Source organism: Amblyomma mixtum, chromosome 3 (assembly GCF_055824585.1).
Source record: "Amblyomma mixtum isolate Tamu chromosome 3, ASM5582458v1, whole genome shotgun sequence".
NCBI lineage: Eukaryota > Metazoa > Arthropoda > Arachnida > Ixodida > Ixodidae > Amblyomma > Amblyomma mixtum.
The window spans coordinates 422,886,786-422,905,198 of NC_143014.1; the positions used below are offsets into that span (position 1 = coordinate 422,886,786).

The 18,413-nt window shown below is 46.3% G+C and overlaps 1 protein-coding gene across 4 annotated transcripts in view; it reads right to left on the reverse strand.

The window, feature by feature from the left end:
- Positions 1-1,283: 1,283 nt before the first annotated feature.
- The window catches only part of LOC149357903 (uncharacterized), a 286,652-nt gene continuing 269,522 nt past the window's right edge, over positions 1,284-18,413 (reverse strand). For 3 of the 4 annotated variants that reach the window (XM_089584956.1, XM_089584955.1, XM_089584957.1), the window contains 3 exons: positions 4,392-4,677; positions 2,764-2,820; positions 1,284-1,417 (listed from right to left, as the gene is read on the reverse strand). In XM_089584956.1, coding sequence (XP_089441082.1) covers positions 1,388-1,417; positions 2,764-2,820; positions 4,392-4,677 — 373 coding nt within the window. In that variant the 3' untranslated portion in view covers positions 1,284-1,387. The remainder of the gene's footprint in view (positions 1,418-2,763; positions 2,821-4,391; positions 4,678-18,413) is intronic. The other variant, XM_089584958.1, reaches the window with a different exon arrangement.

The following is an 18,413-nucleotide window of genomic DNA, read 5'->3' on the forward strand; positions in this document are numbered from 1 at the left end:
CACAAAGTTCCTAATGTGATCTCTCCCCACGACTGTGCCACATCCAGCTACGTTCGGCGTCTCTGGGTACCCTCTCCGTCACACTAAGGGCACGTCGGAATTTTAGCTCTCCATGCTAGATGCTTTGCCTTGCCCACTTCCCCTTGATCACGTCTAGGTTATCATTAACACGCATCTTTCCCCTGGGCCACTCAGCTTTCTCTTTCTCTCTCTCCGACTTAACATTTCCCCTATCTTGTTCCTTTCCATAGCCGGCTGCACTCTCCGTTAGCCTCCATGTTTCTTTCCATAGGTGAGTAATGACAAGATACAGCCATTGAATCCTTTCCTCTTGAGCTCTGCTTTTGAGGGGTACTGGTAAGCTGCTGTTCATGATCTTTGGTTGCCTGTAAAGTCCACTCAAGCACATTGTTATTTTATTTATTTATTTATTTATTTATTTATTTACAGAAGACTGCTGGCTTTATTGCAAAGCCTTAAGCAGGAGTGGGTGTAAAATACACTTTGACAAAAAGAAAAACCTACTTGAGGCACACGCAACTCAGCACACAATACCGAAAAAAATGAACGACGAAAAGAAACAACATTACACTATATTAGACGAATCTCGCGTCAAAATGAGCACTGGGGGAAAGAAGAAAAAAAAAGGAAATGTTGAATGCTGCAAAATTGTTACAAATTCCTAAGCGACGCCGTAAACGACTCCACAGTAGAAGCCTCTACAATATTCGCTTTGAGGACATTCCATTCCCGCACAGTACGGGGGAAGAAAGAATTCTTGTATGTTTCAGTGTGGCATGAGTATTCCTTCACTTTTAAAGAATGGTAGGATCGTGTCGAACGACCCGGGACGAGCTCAATGTACTTGCTGCTGTTAATTCCTAATTTGTTGTGAACAATCATGAACATATATTTAAGCCTCTCGCGGTATCTCCTCACATTCTCATGTTTGCCTCATGGGTCCGGATCCACCATCTGTTTACCCTGCTCGTCATGTATACTGCACGCATACCAGTGCCCTTAGGTCGATGCATTCATCCTGTGATATGTGGCTTGGCTATTTCACATCAGCTCGCGACCACCCTGCGTGGAAGAAGTGCGAAGCACCCCCCCCCCCCCCCCCATTGTGTTACCACGAAACCAGGCTGCTCTCCACAGACACTGCAGCTCCATAGCATTTCAGCTATCGTTTGCTTCAGGTGGCGAGTTTGGTGCACAATTGTGCGCGGAACGCCGCAGCGAGGAGCAGTAAGCCGACGTCTGTGAGGCGCAACTTACGGCAGCGGCTGGCAGGAGCGGCAGCCCTCCCTCGGCAAGGCGCACCACAAGCTCAGCGGCTCAGCCGTCGTGACGAAGGCGATGGCAGTCTTCGTCGCCGCCCAAGGAATCACCGCCAATTGTCGGACTGCGTCGCTGCCTGCGCCAGAGAAGACGTGCACAACAATATTGACGTAAAAGAAAAGAACCAATGAATGCCGGTTTGTACATGCGTGCGTGCGCACGCACGCACGCACGCACATACACGCTCGCACGCGCCCGCACGCACACAATACGGGCATCATATGTGGGTCAGCAATGATGCGATGATAAGGAGGTGTGCGCACATAGAATTTGTAAGTTACGAAAGCTTTGCTAGTCGATGCGGTGAAATTTACAACCTGCTAAAAGCGAGCGCTGATTAATGATCTCGAATTCAGGACACCTCTAAGTGCCGTTAATTGTATTATTCCGTTACTAATGTAATGATGACTGCGGACTCAGAATTTTTAACTCTGTCGTGATTGCACAAAATATTTCGTTTAAAATGCAAATGTAAGAGAAGCAAAAGCTGTGGTCTTTCTCCGGACCAAGTATAATAGTCGTGAACAAATACTTTCGCGGATACAAGGTTGAGGGCCGCATCCATGAGCAGTCCGTCAAGGTTAGGTTATACTGAAACGTAACTACCCATGAAGGTAGAAGATGGGCAGACGCCGTCATAGCTCAGTTTGTAGAACACCGCATGCGACAGGCGGAAGCCGTGGGTTTGGATGCCACCGTTGGCCATGCAGTTCTTTTTTCGGTTTCTAACCAATTATATTTTATCCAAAAAAATTGTCGCTCTAGTAACCCAATGATGAAACAGCAATTAAAGAAAGAAGAATTCTCCAATGCTTTCCTCGCTTTCAATAACTGCGTTGTTCGTGTGTACATGCGCCGTTGTATTTACATGTTTTTATATTGTAACTTCTACAATTTTTATGCATGTTGATCTGACCGAATGGGCACACATTCGCATATCCTAATCACCCTTTTAATATCCTAACCACGAAATATGACGGAGTTCAATGTTGACCCCTAAACCTACGTCCAAATTGCTCTCTGTTTTAAAAAAATTGAGTTACCAGAAGAATTCCAGCTCTACGAACGCGCCTACAGACGAACGGGGCGGAGGTTGCCTGAAGGTTGCTGGCCTTCAGCCGGAGGTCCAAACTTTCTCTCTTATAACATCAGTCCTATAGTCACCGTTCCGTTGTTTTAGTAACTATCAGCGAGAGATTGTCTTGAGCGTCTTTTAATATCTAATGTGGCAATATTGCACGAATATTTTCGATGTCTTACGGTCAACACAACAAGACCAGCGAGCCTACTATAAACAACAGTGCACATCTTGAGCCCCAATGAGGAATGTTTGCCGCTCTTAGCTTCATTACCCATTTTGTAAATACTGAGAATTATTTCGCCGATAATCGCCCCTCGTATAGGCTTCACCGTGGAACTCACCGGAAAACATTGCTTTCCCAGAAAGAAGTAAGCGGCGAAAAGCACCTCCCCAGTTTTCTAAAAAAAAAAATGGGAAAGTTAAGGTATGCTCCACCGAGAGCACAAGCAGGTTAGTTAGATCACATTTCGCTTTAAAACGCGGCACTGGCCTAGCACTGCGCCCTGGTGGAGTGCAGGGCGCCAATAGATGGCGGTGTGTACCGCTAGAGACGCACGGCTTATTCATATATGGTTGTTCTGCATCATGGACTGCCCCTTTCGTCAATTCCTTCCCGCCTTAGTGCAGCACCCGCTTGCACGAAGCTAATTTGTTAGTCCAGTTCCCAGTATATTCTGATGGTTCTAGTTTATACAACGGTGCTAGATTGGTCTAGACCTTCCGCCGGATTTGATGAAAGGGAAACCGCATGATTGGCTCTTTGCAGATGTACTCTTCAACCGCGCTGCAAGAAGAAAATACCAATGCTAGCTAGAAACAAGCTTTTAGTTGGCTTTCGTGTTTTCCTTTCACAGCGGGGTTGAGGTGTCTACCAGCAAAGTGTGCGAGTTATATGCCTTTCCTGAAATCTATAGGAGTGCATAGGGTGCTAAAAAGGCTCGACTGGGAACTAGGTTGCCTAGGAAAAGCACATAACTGGCTCACTTCCTAGGTGGTCTCTTGAACCACGCAGTGGGAACAAAAAAAAAGTTTCCTTCTTGTCCTGCCACCCCAGCCGGGCCGCCTTACGTATGTGATGCTGATGCGTTACTCGGCTTCATATGTACCTCCTATCTTGTGCATGGCTTGAGCAAAGCTATTTCAGCTTTCGCTGTAAAACCCTGGAGAGTCCACGGCCTAGTTACGGGTGAAGTATCTCTTCTTCTTTGAATTGAGGAGACGGCCGCTGCTATGAGCATCATCATCATCATCAGCCTAACTACACCCACTGCAGGGCAAAGGCCTCTCCCATGTCTCTCGAATTAACCCTGTCCTTTGCCAGTTGCGGCCACTGTATCCCCGCAAACTTTTTAATCTCATCCGCCCACCTAACTTTCTGCCCTCCCCTGCTACGTTTGCCTTCTCTTGGAATCCACTCCGTTAACCTTAAACACCAGCGATTATACTGCCTTCCCATTACATGCCCTGCCAAAGCCCATTTCTTCCTCTTGATTTCAACTAGGATGTCATTAACCCGCGTTTGTTTCCACACCAACTCCGCCGTCTTCCGATCGCTTAACGTTACACCTATCATTTTAATTTCCATTGCTCGCTGCGTTGTCCTTAACTTGAGCTCAAACCTCTTTGTTAGCCTCCATGTTTCTGCCTCATAGGTGAGTACCGGTAAGATACACCAGCTGCCGCCTATCCTCTGCATGCTATCTTCTGAAAAACTTACTGGCAGCAAGGTGCTGGTTCCGAGCACATGTCACGAAAATAAAGCGTTGCCCATGAACGCTGTACGATATACATTACAATACCAAAAATTCTCAGCTACTACATTTGCGAACTGAGCAGCAGCCGGCTCAGTCGTTCCGAACACATGCATTAACTGATTGCCTTGACTACAAAGTTCGGAGATGAACCTTACAGGAAAACCCAGCCAGTGAGCCAAATCAGCCCACCAGAGAAGGCTTAGAACTAGACTCACGAGCTCGCAGGTCGGTGGGGTGACGGCTGCTTGCTGTGCCCAGCTGGGAGTACTCCAGCGCAGGCCTTTCTCGCAGCTTAAGCGCCCCTTGGCCTCTGCCTCCGGTGGCACTGGAGCTGAGTGGTCCCGACTCCACGAAGCGCTTGGCGCCCTCAGCGACCGGTGGCTGGCCAGGAGAGCGCCTGGCATGGGTTGCGCTGTGGCCGCAGAACTCCCCGCAGCTGTCAGCTCCGTATCCAAGATCCTTCTGCATGGAGACCTGAATCCCGCGGGCACTTGGATGGGCCTGCGCAGCGGACAAGTCGAGTCGGAGTGGATGGATGCCCACAAGTTGGCGAAGCCTCATAAACGAATGGGCCTAGAGAAAAGATGGCGTCCGTTCGATGTCTCGTGCAGCTCGAGCAGCTCACTCGAGAACCCCTCGAGAGATTCTTTCTCCTCCTTCTCGTTCGTTTCGCGGGTGCGAAAGGAAGCGCCAATATTCCTGAATATTCCTGAGTATGTGATTAATTTCAACGCACAGATGAATTTCTCGTCTACAGTCACGGAACCTGGGCGTCCGTCACGTCCGTGGGCTTCGGTATGTGCGCAATGGAAGGCGGGGAAGTTCTAATGTCATTCGTGGGGGAGATTCTGAAAAGGTAAAGACGTAGATGAGCCTGGAAAAAGATGAAGACGTGGACGAAGGGATGTTTTAAGAGGAAGGTGAAGGAGAAGACGAAAAAAACAGTCTTTGACTTCATACTTATCTAAAATGTAACAATTCTACCGCCTCTTATTCTGAATGCATTATTAGATCATTCATGGAGCCTTCCTTTTCGCATCATGATAGTAACTGACGCTTCGCAATGTAACGAAAAGTCATGTCTTGGAACATTCTCTCCGCGCCTATATTGGTCCTTTTCTCTGCGTCTCTCGGATTACTCTGCAATTTTTGAACCAAATTCTGGCAGTAGTGCTTACTCTACGCCAGCTGGACACATCTCCTTCCGCAGCGGCAGTCATTACTGATTCTTTATTATATTACTCGCTCCTCTTTTTGAATGCTTACTTACCCATCTCAAGCACATTCTTTTCATGGCTTCCTCCACATTTGAGCTCGGTATATTTCATATGAGCGACATTAATGAGGCTGCTGATAACCTGTAAAAGTCGTCTCTCAGCGGTCGCGTGTTACCTATCCTCCTGTCTGGCGCGTTTATCAGCAGCTAGACAACAGAGACATCCGCTATTAAGCAGGCAAAACGGGTCATTTATAGCATCTGAAGGTTATAAACACCTCGGAGTATCCTAGAGAAGGAAACCTGTCTTACGCGGCAGCTTGAAGTCTTTCTTACGAGGCTGCGCAGACGTGTCTCGCCACTAAATTTCCAACAGGACTTGTCTAGTTTGGCGCTTTCTCCCGCGTGAGTAAATTTTGCCTTCAACCTGAATCAACAGAACATTTCTGGCTTTTTAGTGCAAAAGCACTACATCATGGGGTCAAATCCAAGCAAGAATCTTGTGGCGTGCCTGATCTTGAGGGTGCAGGAATAAAAAAATTATTGCCGCGATTGGGTTTCGAATCCCCAGTGGCGCGGCGCGAACAGATCACCGTCGCTGTCCCCAATATACACGATGGCAGTATGCATTTTTTTACATGTCATTTATTACACTTAAATTATGCTCTATTTATATAAACTATTTAGAAACTTTTCCGCCAACGCAACGAAAGACACACCGATCACGCCTGGTGTTGAACTGCAACTCACTCTCGCTCTGTGTATTGTAGTACATCGTCGTCTTCCATCTGCGGCGCGAACAGATAATTTTTTTTTTATTCGAGCTGTTTGCCATCAGGCATAATGAAAAAGGAGAGAAAGTTATAAAAAGGAGTGCAAACAAACCTCGCTTAAAAAGCGGCACAAGTTCGTGATATAGCGATTATCTAGAGTCCACTTGGTATAGTCGTCTGCAACGTCCCATCGCAGGCCAACCTTTCTTAATAAACGTCGTCTCACGGAAGCTGTAGCCGGGCAAGTCCACAGCAAGTGTTTTTCATCACACAGGTCGGGCGCAGCACCACAATGGGGACACTTGTCTGTCACTTCGTAACGTTTGTTACGCCACCGATGACGCACACAAGGAGTCAGAGCCGCTCCTGCCCGAATCCGGCGCACAGATACCTCCTCCTCCCGAGTGAGACTCCGGGGGAGAGGGTACGAACACGGAGGAATTAGAGCGCGTGTTCGCTGACGCAAAGACTGTTTCTCGGAAACATGGGACAGGAACGGATCTGAGGGAAGAGGGGAAGGTGGCGGGATATCGGATGTGTCAAGGTGTGTCATTGCATCCACATGAATATTATGCGGATCCTGGGCATGCCCGCGAATCCAGTGTATACGCACAGGACAGGGGTATTTTGTGCAGAGTTGGTGAATGGATTGTGTAACTTGGAATGTGCGCCGGACAGCCTTAAGCTGTTTAAGGGCGGCAAGGGAGTCGGTGTAAATGTGTACAATATTGAAAGTAGGTACGAGTGGAAGGGATGCAATGGCATTGTGTATCGCCTGAAGCTCCAAGGCCAGGGGGGAGCAAGTATCCGAGCTATATGTAGCGCGGGAGTTGAGATGAGGATGTGAGGGACTGTAAACTGCAGTAACTCCCTGCACTGCTGTGTGTGATGCATCGGTGTATATTATGCACCCTGAAGGAAGATGGGCGGCTGATATCGGCGTCGAAGCAGAGGGGCGATTGTCTGTGAGCTGACAGTATGACCATGGGGGAAGAGTCTGTAAACGATGAAGCTGAAGCGACATCTTGCGTGCTCTGTTTGCCTCACGCTGGTCGATAAGTTCACTCAATGTATTAAGTTGAGCGTACTCTTGGAGAATGGGTATGGGTGTGATACGCGGAAGATAAGTTATGGCGCGCATAGCCTCGATTGATTGATTCAAGGGAGTCCCACTGTCGTCGGGTGAGGCGATGAAATTGCGCTTGGTACACAATCCGCGGCTGAAGGATGGAGCGCACGAGCTGACAGGCAGTATCAAAACGCGCTCCGCCAGAGCGCATAGCTATGCGTCGAATCAGACCGAGAGTAGCGTGAGCCGATTTACGGGTCGCGTTTAGCCACGGAGTCCCAGTCCCAGATGTATGAAGTAGGAGACCTAGAACACGCACACTTTCAACTTGAGGAATTGGAGAATTGTCTACCGTAAAGGTAACAGATAACATCCGCTTAACCTTGACCAGAGCTTAACCAGCGCGTAATATTGTTGCCGGACGTGCCGACGACCCAGCAGAGCAAATCCATGAGCCAACCAGGTTAAACACATGCTTTCGCAAGTTTACTTAGTTGAACTACGTTTAAACCCTACCACTTTTTTTTCCACCGCTGCTCTTCATTGCGAGGAAATTTGTAGGAGGAGCCCTTGTAGCGGCTTGCTCTAAATTTCAGCTCTCCGCTGTTGCTGTCATTTGGCGCAGCCATTATGAGTTCAACCTCAGGTCTGTCTGTTGCGCCACTTAAAAGTTCCCTTCTGAATCTCAATGACTGTCTTATCAAGTTTTACAATATATTCCTAGCCCCCGCAGGTGCTGCTCTCCCGCGCGTTATCATCTTCATTTTTAGTTTTCCGTTTTTCTTGCTTTTTTTTTGCCACGAAATGCAGAGTAGAATAGCCTTTCTATGTTTCCCAATTTTTTGGTCGGTGCACCAGTGGGAGCATGAGCGATTTGTTTTTAGGACAACAACAAGAATTCAGTTGTTTCAGTACGCACGTTCCAGCAAGGAGGAGGAAAAAGAGGCAGAGATGCGGCGTGCTTTCAGCTCACTCCATTCCCTGTACATGAGTGCGTTTGTATCCGCTATGCACCCTGGCCAATCCCCCGCCGTGGGTATGTGCCATTCAGCCTGAGGACATCATCATCATCATCGTCGCTTACCTTCGCTGTGAGTTCCGTGGTTCGCACTGCTAGCACAAATTTCTAGTTGTTCGGGAAACCTTAGAGAATGGTTAGGAAGGGCAAGGTGTACAAGACCAAGCCGAAGTATACAGTGAAGATAAGAGTACCAGGAAGATCGTCCTTAAATGGGATTTTCTGGCATGCTACTCAGCACAGGGGTTGAGGGAAAAGAAGATGGATATAAAGGTGGACGATAGTGGCCGAACAGAATTGCGAATAATCCAACTGGAAGACACAGGTACTGGTCAAGGTCACGGAAATGCGGGGCTTCATTTTGCGTGCGCAGTGCACATACCTTTAACCATGTTGTTAACGATGTATGGACCGCGAGAGAAGGAGACCGAGTGGACGGACTAGAAAATTCTCGAAACTGCTCTCCTCCTCCTCCGCCTCCTTGCGTTGGCTTCCCAGAATCTCTCGGGAAGCGAGACAGGTATACCGCCCACCACGACTGCTCCCGCACAATGAAAACGGGAAGGTGGCGGTACCACGGGAAAAACGCCAGTTAAAAGCACTCCCACGATTGTAGAATAAAATGAATAGAAAGCGAAAAGAAAACTGCATTGCTGCCGGACACGATAGCTTTGTTGAAACGCAGGATACCGCCGCCTGAATAATAGGGCGGTAATTGAGTGGGAAACTCGTGCTGCCTGATTTGGGCAACGAAACCACCTTCCCGGCCGTACGGTCCGCAGGAAGCACAGATGTTACAATCGACTGCTTATATACCTTGTACAGAATGGTAGAGGAATAAAGTTCAGTACTCTTCGGGAACTTCGGAAGATGATCCTCGGCGCTTAACCAGGTAGATCGAAAACTCCACAGGCAACGCGAGCGCTCCAACGCTTTTTAAACGACACGGGCCTTGACTCGCGTTTGTAATGTTGGCAAGTGTGCCTTGTGTTTTTTCATCTGCCTCCTCCCACCATCGTGATGCCCCATCGTGCCCCTCTCTTTTCTCCTCTTCCCCTTCCCCAGCGCAGAGCAGCAGGCCAGATATTCATTTTTCCGCCCAACCTCTCTGCCTCTGCCGTCAGTAAACCCTCTCCCTCTCTCCCTCTTTCTTGGCTCCCTGAGTGACGCGCGGTTTGTGTTATGGCTTGATAATGAGCTGGGCTGCTTCACAATGAACAGTTTGTAGTCAGCGCCCGCCCTGTCTACAGTGTTACTCTCTCTTTTGCATCACGAAAAGCTTTTCCAGCCTTGGGTATAAGTGGGAAACGGTAAAATCTGGTGTCGGCATGCTCCAGAAGCCGCGTAGCTTTCCGTGTTGCTCGATTCCAAGGTGGCGGTTAAGTCTGCGCGCACATCGCCATCCGCCCACGTGTGCAACTCAGCCTGCATGCTGGCCGAGGCTTTTCGCGCACTGCTGCTGCTGTTGGCGTGCCCGACCCGGCAGACGGGAGACGAAATCTTTGCCGACATTAAAAGCAGCTCTGCATAGTTAATAGAAGTAATTTCTACACTAATTAATTACTTTCGCTTTAAAATTACTGCTCATAAGTAATTCATTACATGCAACTTGCTAGACCAGAAAAGTAATTCATTAAATCAGAATTAACTAGAAGCATATTTAAATACCTGTAATTGCATTAAAAAAATTTAACTTCTGCCATGACTGCCTGCAAAGCATGGCGCAGGGTGGAGCTTTGCGCGCGGAAAAGCTGGTATGCTTCGATGTCACCCTAAAAGGAAAAGACCCGCCGCAAAGAAAGTCTACTTCGCTACGCAGCAAGACTACATGGGCGCAGTCTCAAAAATAAACATGGTGTAAAAAACAATGGGCCCGTCCGGGTCTTGAACCCGGGACGTCTCGCACCCAAAGCGAGAATCATATACCCAGACTAACGGGCCATCTGCAAAGCGGGCATGAAAGTAGGCACTTATGTAAGATATCCTGAAATCCGGTTTTATGATTTCTTGAACTAAGAACGAAAACCACGCAAAGGACGATACACAGGGAAGACGTAGACAGGACGAGCGCGGATTTCTTTCAGTTTCATGATCCTCTCATTCACGAAGCCCTTCGTTACAGTTAGTTAAAATTGCGAAGGCGTTGCGTCTACAAAGCCTTGTAGTACAGGGTGTTTCAAGTAATATGTTGTGCAATTTTTTTAAATAGTTTTTTCGAGTTCGAGTAACGTTTTTTTTCGGCACCACATTGTCGGCGGCATACCGCATCAGAATGCAGTTGAGACGTTCTATCTAGTAGGCTGGCTAACTGATACTGAATTTTTAACTTCTTAACTATTACTGCTGGTAATTTATTGACAGGCGTGTTCGCCACGGTAAGTAATATCTATAACAGTTTTTTTTTTTCAATTCTGCCGCCGCGGTGGCTCAGTGGATATGGTGCTTCGCTGCTGACACGAAAAACGCGGGTTCGATCCCGGTCGCGGCCAGGGTTGCGGTTGAGAACATTTTAAAAGGAGTCAAACCTTGAGCTGAAAGTAGCCACAAGTAGCCATTCAATTTAATCTTAGCGCCAAATTTCCAGCCAGATAGAATAGAAGCGATATTTACAATATTATTCTTACCAAAAAACAGTAACTGTTAGCATTTTATACCAATGCAAAAAACAGAATAAAGAGCACAAAATTCTAGCCCTTTTTATTTGTCTTCAAGGAACAGGTATGTTGCAAATAGATGAATTCTTAAATGACGAGCATGTAGATAATGCGACCTTTGGAGAGTAATTTTTTCACGTTCTAGCCAACAACCCAGTAAGATATTGAAGCTGTTTTAGCCGTGAAGCCGTAGATCAAAATTAATTGGTGCAATCATAGTAAGACACTGGAGCTTCATTTTGTTGTGCATCTTTTTTTTTTTACTTAGTCATCACAGAAGAAAACGCACTCAGAAACACAAAGTGACAAAATTTTGTGGCTTAATGCACCTGGTGTGGAAAAGGCCATTCACTTCGTCTTTATACGATCCGGCCACTGCGTGTCATAAACTCAAACATACTGTGTGATCAAGTTCACGCTTATTGTATGCATTTGCCACATTTCTGACTCCACGTCAGAAATTAAAAAAAAAAGCAGCGGCAGCTTCAGTATGCCTTCATGGCTCTTCGCGCCTTCTTTCTCATCAGGATTGATGGCATGCAGCCTCCGAAGTGCAGGGCCTTTGGAAGCCGCTGCAGGAGTTGTATCGCCATTTGCCTTAAGAACTGGAAGCAATGCTCTGTTACGGCTCCTTGGCCTAGTGAAATCTTTTCCCTGGAGATGGCATTTTCTTTGGCGTCACGCCGCTTGCGCATGTAAGCTACATAACTACATATTCAAGAAAACTTTGACAGAATAACACAAGACGGAGGGAGAAACACGTACACCCACACGAGCGCAGACTTGAAACAGTATTCTCGGAAACGATACATCGCCTTAAGAAGCAGAAAGGGCGCAAGCGCACAATATCCAGCGCAACACGAGTAGGAGCACAATGATACAGCAAATATAGCATCAGTGATAGGCACAAGACAATTCATACTCAGCGGAAATGCCCGGAAAGCAGGAACAAGAAATCAGGTTATCGGTCGCGAAGAAAATCAAGTTCTTTTTTGAGAAGGGCTACCGATGCCTTACTCACGCAGCCTTCCGTAGTGGATATCTTGAGGGCCTCCACAATTTCCCGGGTCAGCCTATCGGAAGCTCTCAGGATAACCGCTGTAGAACGGAGGAGAGGGCGGCACTGCTGTTTCTTCTTCTTATTCCTGTCTACGTAGTGTTTGCATTTAAGACAATGTAATAACAGGTTCGAGCCGCCATTTGAGCCCAGGGAATTGGCGTGCTCTCTGAGCCTGTCATTTAGACAGCGCCCTGTATGGCCCATGTACACACACCTACAGCTGAGTAGAACCTTATACAGCCCACAAACAGTGCAGGGCACAAACTCAGTTTGGTGTTTCGTGACACATTCGTTCTTCTTTGCTCTTTTATCCTGGCACCTGCTAGTCATGGCACAGAGGCGGGACAATTTCAAAGGGGCTGTAAAGCAACATCAACTCGGAACTTATTAGCCACCCTTTTGACATTGTGCGATAGCTTGTGCACATATGGGAGGACTTGAAAAGGCCTTTTTTTCTCTTGCCAGCGTGAGGTGAGGAACATTGACGGCCCTCTCAAACCTTCTAAATTGTCTAAGCAGTGACTCCGCTACAGAAACTAATACTGAACTCGGGAATCCAGCTCGCTCCAAACGTTCAACCTGGTGGTCGAAACTGGATTTGACCCTGTGCGTGCACGACTTCGAAAGGGCTGATCTGAGATAAAAAGACGCAATGCCACGTTTTACGAGCTTAGAATGAGATGAGTCAAATGGTAACAGAGATTTTTTCGAACGCAGCATGTAAGCTCAACAAAGGTGTTTGTCATTAGTAAAAAACAATTTTAGGTCTAAAAATTGTAGACAGTTATCCTGTGGTAGTTCAAAGGTAAAATTCAGAGTCTTGGAGCAAAAAACTTTTCCAAGACTGAGTCAGCAACCATAGAAACATCAGTTTTGAAATCTTGTTGTAGACGGACTAGAAAATCGTCAACGTATCTGAAAATACCCACAATGCTATGGTTGTCAAGATCAGCCTTCAAGTCTCGGTCAAATTTAGCTAAAAATATCTCGCATAAAACAGGCGCGACACAAGACAGGTCGGTTTTGGGGTGACGGAAAGATGTCTTGGCTGTGTATAACTGCCGATACAGAGCAGCTTCCTCTCATAGTGGGCGCTTGCAGCGGCCCTGATGGCGCCTGCGTAAGCACTCAGCACAGGAGAAATTCACGAATGACGCGAGCTTCACAAGACCCCTATTACTCGCGCGACGGGGAATCCGAAACTGCTGAAGCTAGAGGGTTTAGTAGATGCAAACTCTATCAGATTTTATCCTTATGTACCTCATCAGATAGATTCTAGCGCATACATAGCCTATATGCACAAATTTTGTGTTCATTTGATTTCGCAGCTCTTCCGGCAATTTATATCTTTTTCCCACGGACAGTAAATTAAAGCGGGGTTAGTCAAAAAATCTCGCATTGAGCAAATTTCGCATGTTTTTTTTTTTTATGTACTGATATCACAGAAAATAGTAAACAGCAAAATAAGGTTGAATACAAGAAATCTACACTCAGAATTTTTTATGGTATGAACCCGTTTGAACCGGTTCGGCACGATCTGAACCGGTTTGGACCAGAACGGAATGTCGCTCCGGAGCCGAACCCGGAATTTAACCCGAAGGGCGTGAACATGAACCCGAACCGAACCCGAAAAAGTTCCGGTTGGACACACTGAATCGCCAGCCATGCCAGCGCGTCGCGCCCGCGTCTCCTACACAGACAAGTTGCGCCGAACGAACGAGCGCTGTCTCAGGAGCAGTGACTTGAAGTGCAAAGGAAATCAAAGGACGTGCGACCAAATGCGAATAAGGTGCGCTAGCACTTCGGTTTTCACTCCGGTTTCGGTTTGGGTTCGAGGCTGGGTTTTAAAGGGGAAGAAGGCTGCAAAGAAAGATCGGCGAAATCGCCGAATGCGGGGCTTAGCACTGGCGCACTAAAACTGGAGGGCCAACTTAAGCTCGGCCTCAAGGGCATGACACGATGGCGATGCCGCGGCTATGGCACTACCTTGAGATGGCAGGTGCTGCCACCGGTGGCGCTTGTAAGACCAGCGTTGGTCTTCCCACAGCGAGCTCTGGCGACGAATCATTACTTCAACAGCCACCTGCCACGGTGGGTAGTTTTCTCATAGTCGGCCAGCTATAGAAATATGGATTTATTACAGCCGCATCGAGTGATCAGAAGTTTCGGTCGAACAAAGCGTATTCACGACATTTGAGCTTTTGAAGAAGACTGCGCAGAAGTGGCTTTCAAACGACAGTCGACCACTACTGATGCAGCAGTTCTCGCTTAACCGCCATGTGCGCGAAGTTCTCGAAATATTTTCAAATACGGGCCAACTGAGCAGAAATTGAGCACTGCCAGCGCGATGCCAGCCCAAGCACCCGTTAAGGCGCTTGAAGCGACGGGTGATTCGGACGATTCCGTTTATTATACGCGCTTTCATTTTATTCAATATAGGCAACTACCACCGCTGAATTTATATTTTTGTTAAAGATTTGTTCATCAGTGCGCTACAATGCGTCCTTTAGCTCAGTTTTATTTGCGCGTACAAGATTAAAGTCTCAATCATCCGAAGCAACTTACAAAGATGAAGGAAAACCTGTTTGTTTATATGCCATAGTTACACTGATTTCCGAGCTTGGGTCTTCGGGTTGAGTCCATCCAGTGCAATGTACTTTTGTGCTTATCCTTAGCCTTTAAAAGAAAAAGTTACTTCCTGAAGCATGAACCGTTCCATCACAATTCACAATGCACTGCCGTAATATTAGCGCCCAGATTACTGTTTCTTGTGGCACCCGGTTTGTTGCAGCTGATTCCGATGCTTCCTACCATTCTAAAAAAAATTGGTGGGAATTAACTCCATTTGTGCCTATCAATACTACTTGACTGCATTCAAGCTGCGCGAAACAACCGAAGAGCTAAGAATTACGTGTACGCACACTGAGTCAAGCTGGTTTCTGCTCTTGTAAGCGTGCAGCACAATTTCGTCCGCAAAAAAGGTCCGTAATAAACTTAAATTGCGTTGGTCGCCTCGCTCCCTGTTTGTCAATTTAAAATAAGCTGAAATCGAACGGCTTCTCTTCGAAACACTTGTACGCGCCAAAGCATGATCAGGAAATGCAGCTATCTCGAAAACTGATTACTGTGGGCGTCGCTGTCTTGTGCCGAGGGAAAGGATCCGTAAACTTGTTGGAAAGGAAACGTCGAAATGTCTTTTTCGCTGCGTTGTTTCCCACCAAATTCACAAATGCTGGTGATCTCAAAGTAGATCAGGAAAACTGCGACTACGAGATATCGATCGCGTCATAGCAAAAGTGCTATAAACAAAAAAGTGCATATATATATATATATACAGGGTGTTTCACCTAAGACTTTCTGCAATTTTTAAAAATAAGCTATTTGAATTAGATGCACGCTTTTCTCGCATAGCATTGTCAGTGGTGTAGTACATCATAATTCAGCTAAGACGTGCTAACTAGCAGGCTTGTTAACCAATATTTAATAGTTAACTTTTAAACTATTACCGTTGGGCTCCTTAATTATTTTGAGGCATGTAGCCCACGGTAAGCAATGTCCATATCCGTTTTTAGAATTTCGAGAACGCGATTATCCTCGGCGCTGTGGCCCAACAAATTTTGGCTATTTCGACGAGTTATGTTCACTGGAGAGGTTGCTTTGCCTGCAAGCTTCTCAAACCGCATGTATTTTGGCGCGATGTAGGCGAAATTTGTTGGGCCACAGCGCCGAGGATAATCGCGTTCTTGAAATTCTTAAAACGGATATGGACATTACTTACGGAGGGCTGCATGCCTCTCAATAATTAAGGAGCCCAACGGTAATAGTTTAAAAGTTAACTATTAAATATTGGTTAACAAGCCTGCTAGTTAGCACGTCTTAGCTGAATTATGATGTACTCCACCACTGACAATGCTATGCAAGAAAAAGCGCGCATCTAATTCAAATAGCTCATTTTTAAAAATTGCAGAAAGTCTTAGGTGAAACACCCTGTATATATATATATATATATATATATATATATATATAATGTTTAGTCCACGTTCGCAAATTATTCTTTCTCTATTTTCTTGCATTTTTTCTTTTTCAGCTTTGTTAGTATTAGTGGTGAAGATGACGCATTTATCAGTGAGTAGGGCTCGTTTTTATTGAAACGAAGCAGAAATATAAGAGTACAATTTATTTGGGATTTGCGTTACATTACAACATACCTAGAGTTAACATAAAATTACTGCGTCAACATTATCGCTCGTTCGTGCGGTTTTGATGTATTAACTTGTATGCATGTTAACCTGAACCCTTTCTGTTATTCGTCTGGAATCGCTTATATTCCAGTTAAGACTCGAGCGACTGTAACGAGCAACGCACTGTAGACGGGTGGAAGTTACGGTTTGGCTCGTGTCTCAAGAGTCTTGTCAGAGAGCGTAGTTCTGATTTCGTGCAACACTATGTCGTTTTATTTGCTCAGGGACACGTGCCAAAACGAGGGGTTACTTGAAAAGAAGTGCAGGTGATTCGGAACTGCACGACGGGGGAATTAAGCGTCCTGGTGTTTACCTTGCGCTATTAGAAAATGAAGATCAGATCTAACGAACAGAGCTTAAGCTGGCTGTGAAGCAAAACGATTCCTTTTGAAGCTTTTATTACTGCTTTAATGAAGTGTTAATAATCAGCAGAAATTATTAGCGAAATAATTTTCATGCCTCTGGTATGTTTGTTGGAGTGAAGCGTTAAAATGTTGATTTCGTTCAGAGCTGCGATTGGTCAAAGGAGTAACACAGCACCCATCATGCCGTCTGGCTTTGCTGACTTACCGCTTTTTCAAACGATATTCAGTCATGAGTAAGAAAGCACATGCACCGAATAGTAGTGATTATTTTGATCGTTAGCAACCAAGAGTATATTTACATGCGTGATGGTTGTCGTGGCCGATCGCGGCCAATGCGCCTTTTTCCAGTAACGTTCTGTGCATCAGCCAAGCTTCCTCGTCCACAATTATTGCCGACCAGGTCAGGCCGAAATGGGGAGAACATCGCTGTGCGTGTTCTTCCAAGAAAAGCTTCTGCTTCCTCTGCAGAATCGAATCGGTCTGAATTCTGTTGTTACTGCATGTTTCAGTGAGTTCGCTGGCCATAAATGCGGCATCGATCTTTCGCTTCGTCTCGTGTCTTGCCTTTAAAGAAAGTACAAGTAATAAATTTCCCTAATTTTGTTATATAGAATGACCACTCTGCCGCTTTTAGGCTTATGTAGGCCGTCGGTTTGACAGAAATGGTTTCTCTCCTAACAACCAGATGGCGCTACTAGGCTGAGCTGGGCGGAAAACTCGATCACCAGACGCAAAGGGAATAGCCATAGAGTTTCTTACTATTATCTAGAGCAGCGGTTCTCAAACTTTTTTGCTTGGAGGAACCCCAAAAGCCTTCAATAAGTTCCAGAGAACCCCCCCCCCCCCGCTTTCACTTACCAGCAATGTTGTCGAGTGCATTTTTGCAAAGAGAGAGTTGCAAAAGTTAAATGTTTATGGCACAGATTAATAGAAATACTAATGTGATGGGTGGTACTGCTTCCCTTTTAAGAGCAAGTCAAAGCGTGGCTCAGTAGCACTCCGAGCCAGTCTCATATCAGCTGCCGGGTCAGGGCCGGTGAGGGTCCTCGCGGAACACAAGAAGACAGCCCGCGGAACCCCTGTGTTCCGCGGAACCCAGTTTGAGAACCCCTGACCTAGAGGGAAAGCTGGCAGCCCGTCTATGGGAGCTTGCATGGCGACCCCTCGAGACCACTTCAGACACCATGGGCGCTCAAAGCATCATGGGGCGGTGAGCTACTTGTTGCGGAACTGCAACTTTTGGCCAAAAAATAATAGAAAAATAAAGCTGTTTGATAACTACAAACGTCATAACATTCAATATCTTGTCTAATGATTGGAACAAACGAGCAGAAAAGTATTTAAGTGCAAAGTTTGCCCAAAATAAGAGACGACTCGCTCTCCTATTGGCCAAGTAATGAACACTATAAAAACTAATATTTCGTAATTAACAGGCGCACTTTTAAAAGTAAATATGTTTTCAAAAAAATGTTGTTGCTTAGACACTATAACAGGTTTTTAACGGCATTTCAGAAAAGTGAAACCTTTTATTGGCGTCGTGTGTCGTCGCGTTTTCACTACTATGGGTTCTGCACACTGCGTTCGCGCGAAAGTCGTCTGCGCACATACGAACAGCGTTTTCGGAATGAAACATCTTAGTAGTACCACTCCGTGTTCCCGAAAAATTACGACTGTGCCGCAACAAGTAGCTCACCGCCCCATGATGCTTTGGGCGTCCATGGTGGCTGAAGTGCAGCGCCGCCAGCTTTCCCTCTAGGTAATAGTAAGAAACTCTATGGGAATAGCCACATTATCGTCAATCGTCATGCCATTGCGTCGCTGTTTGCATAAGCTTAACAAAA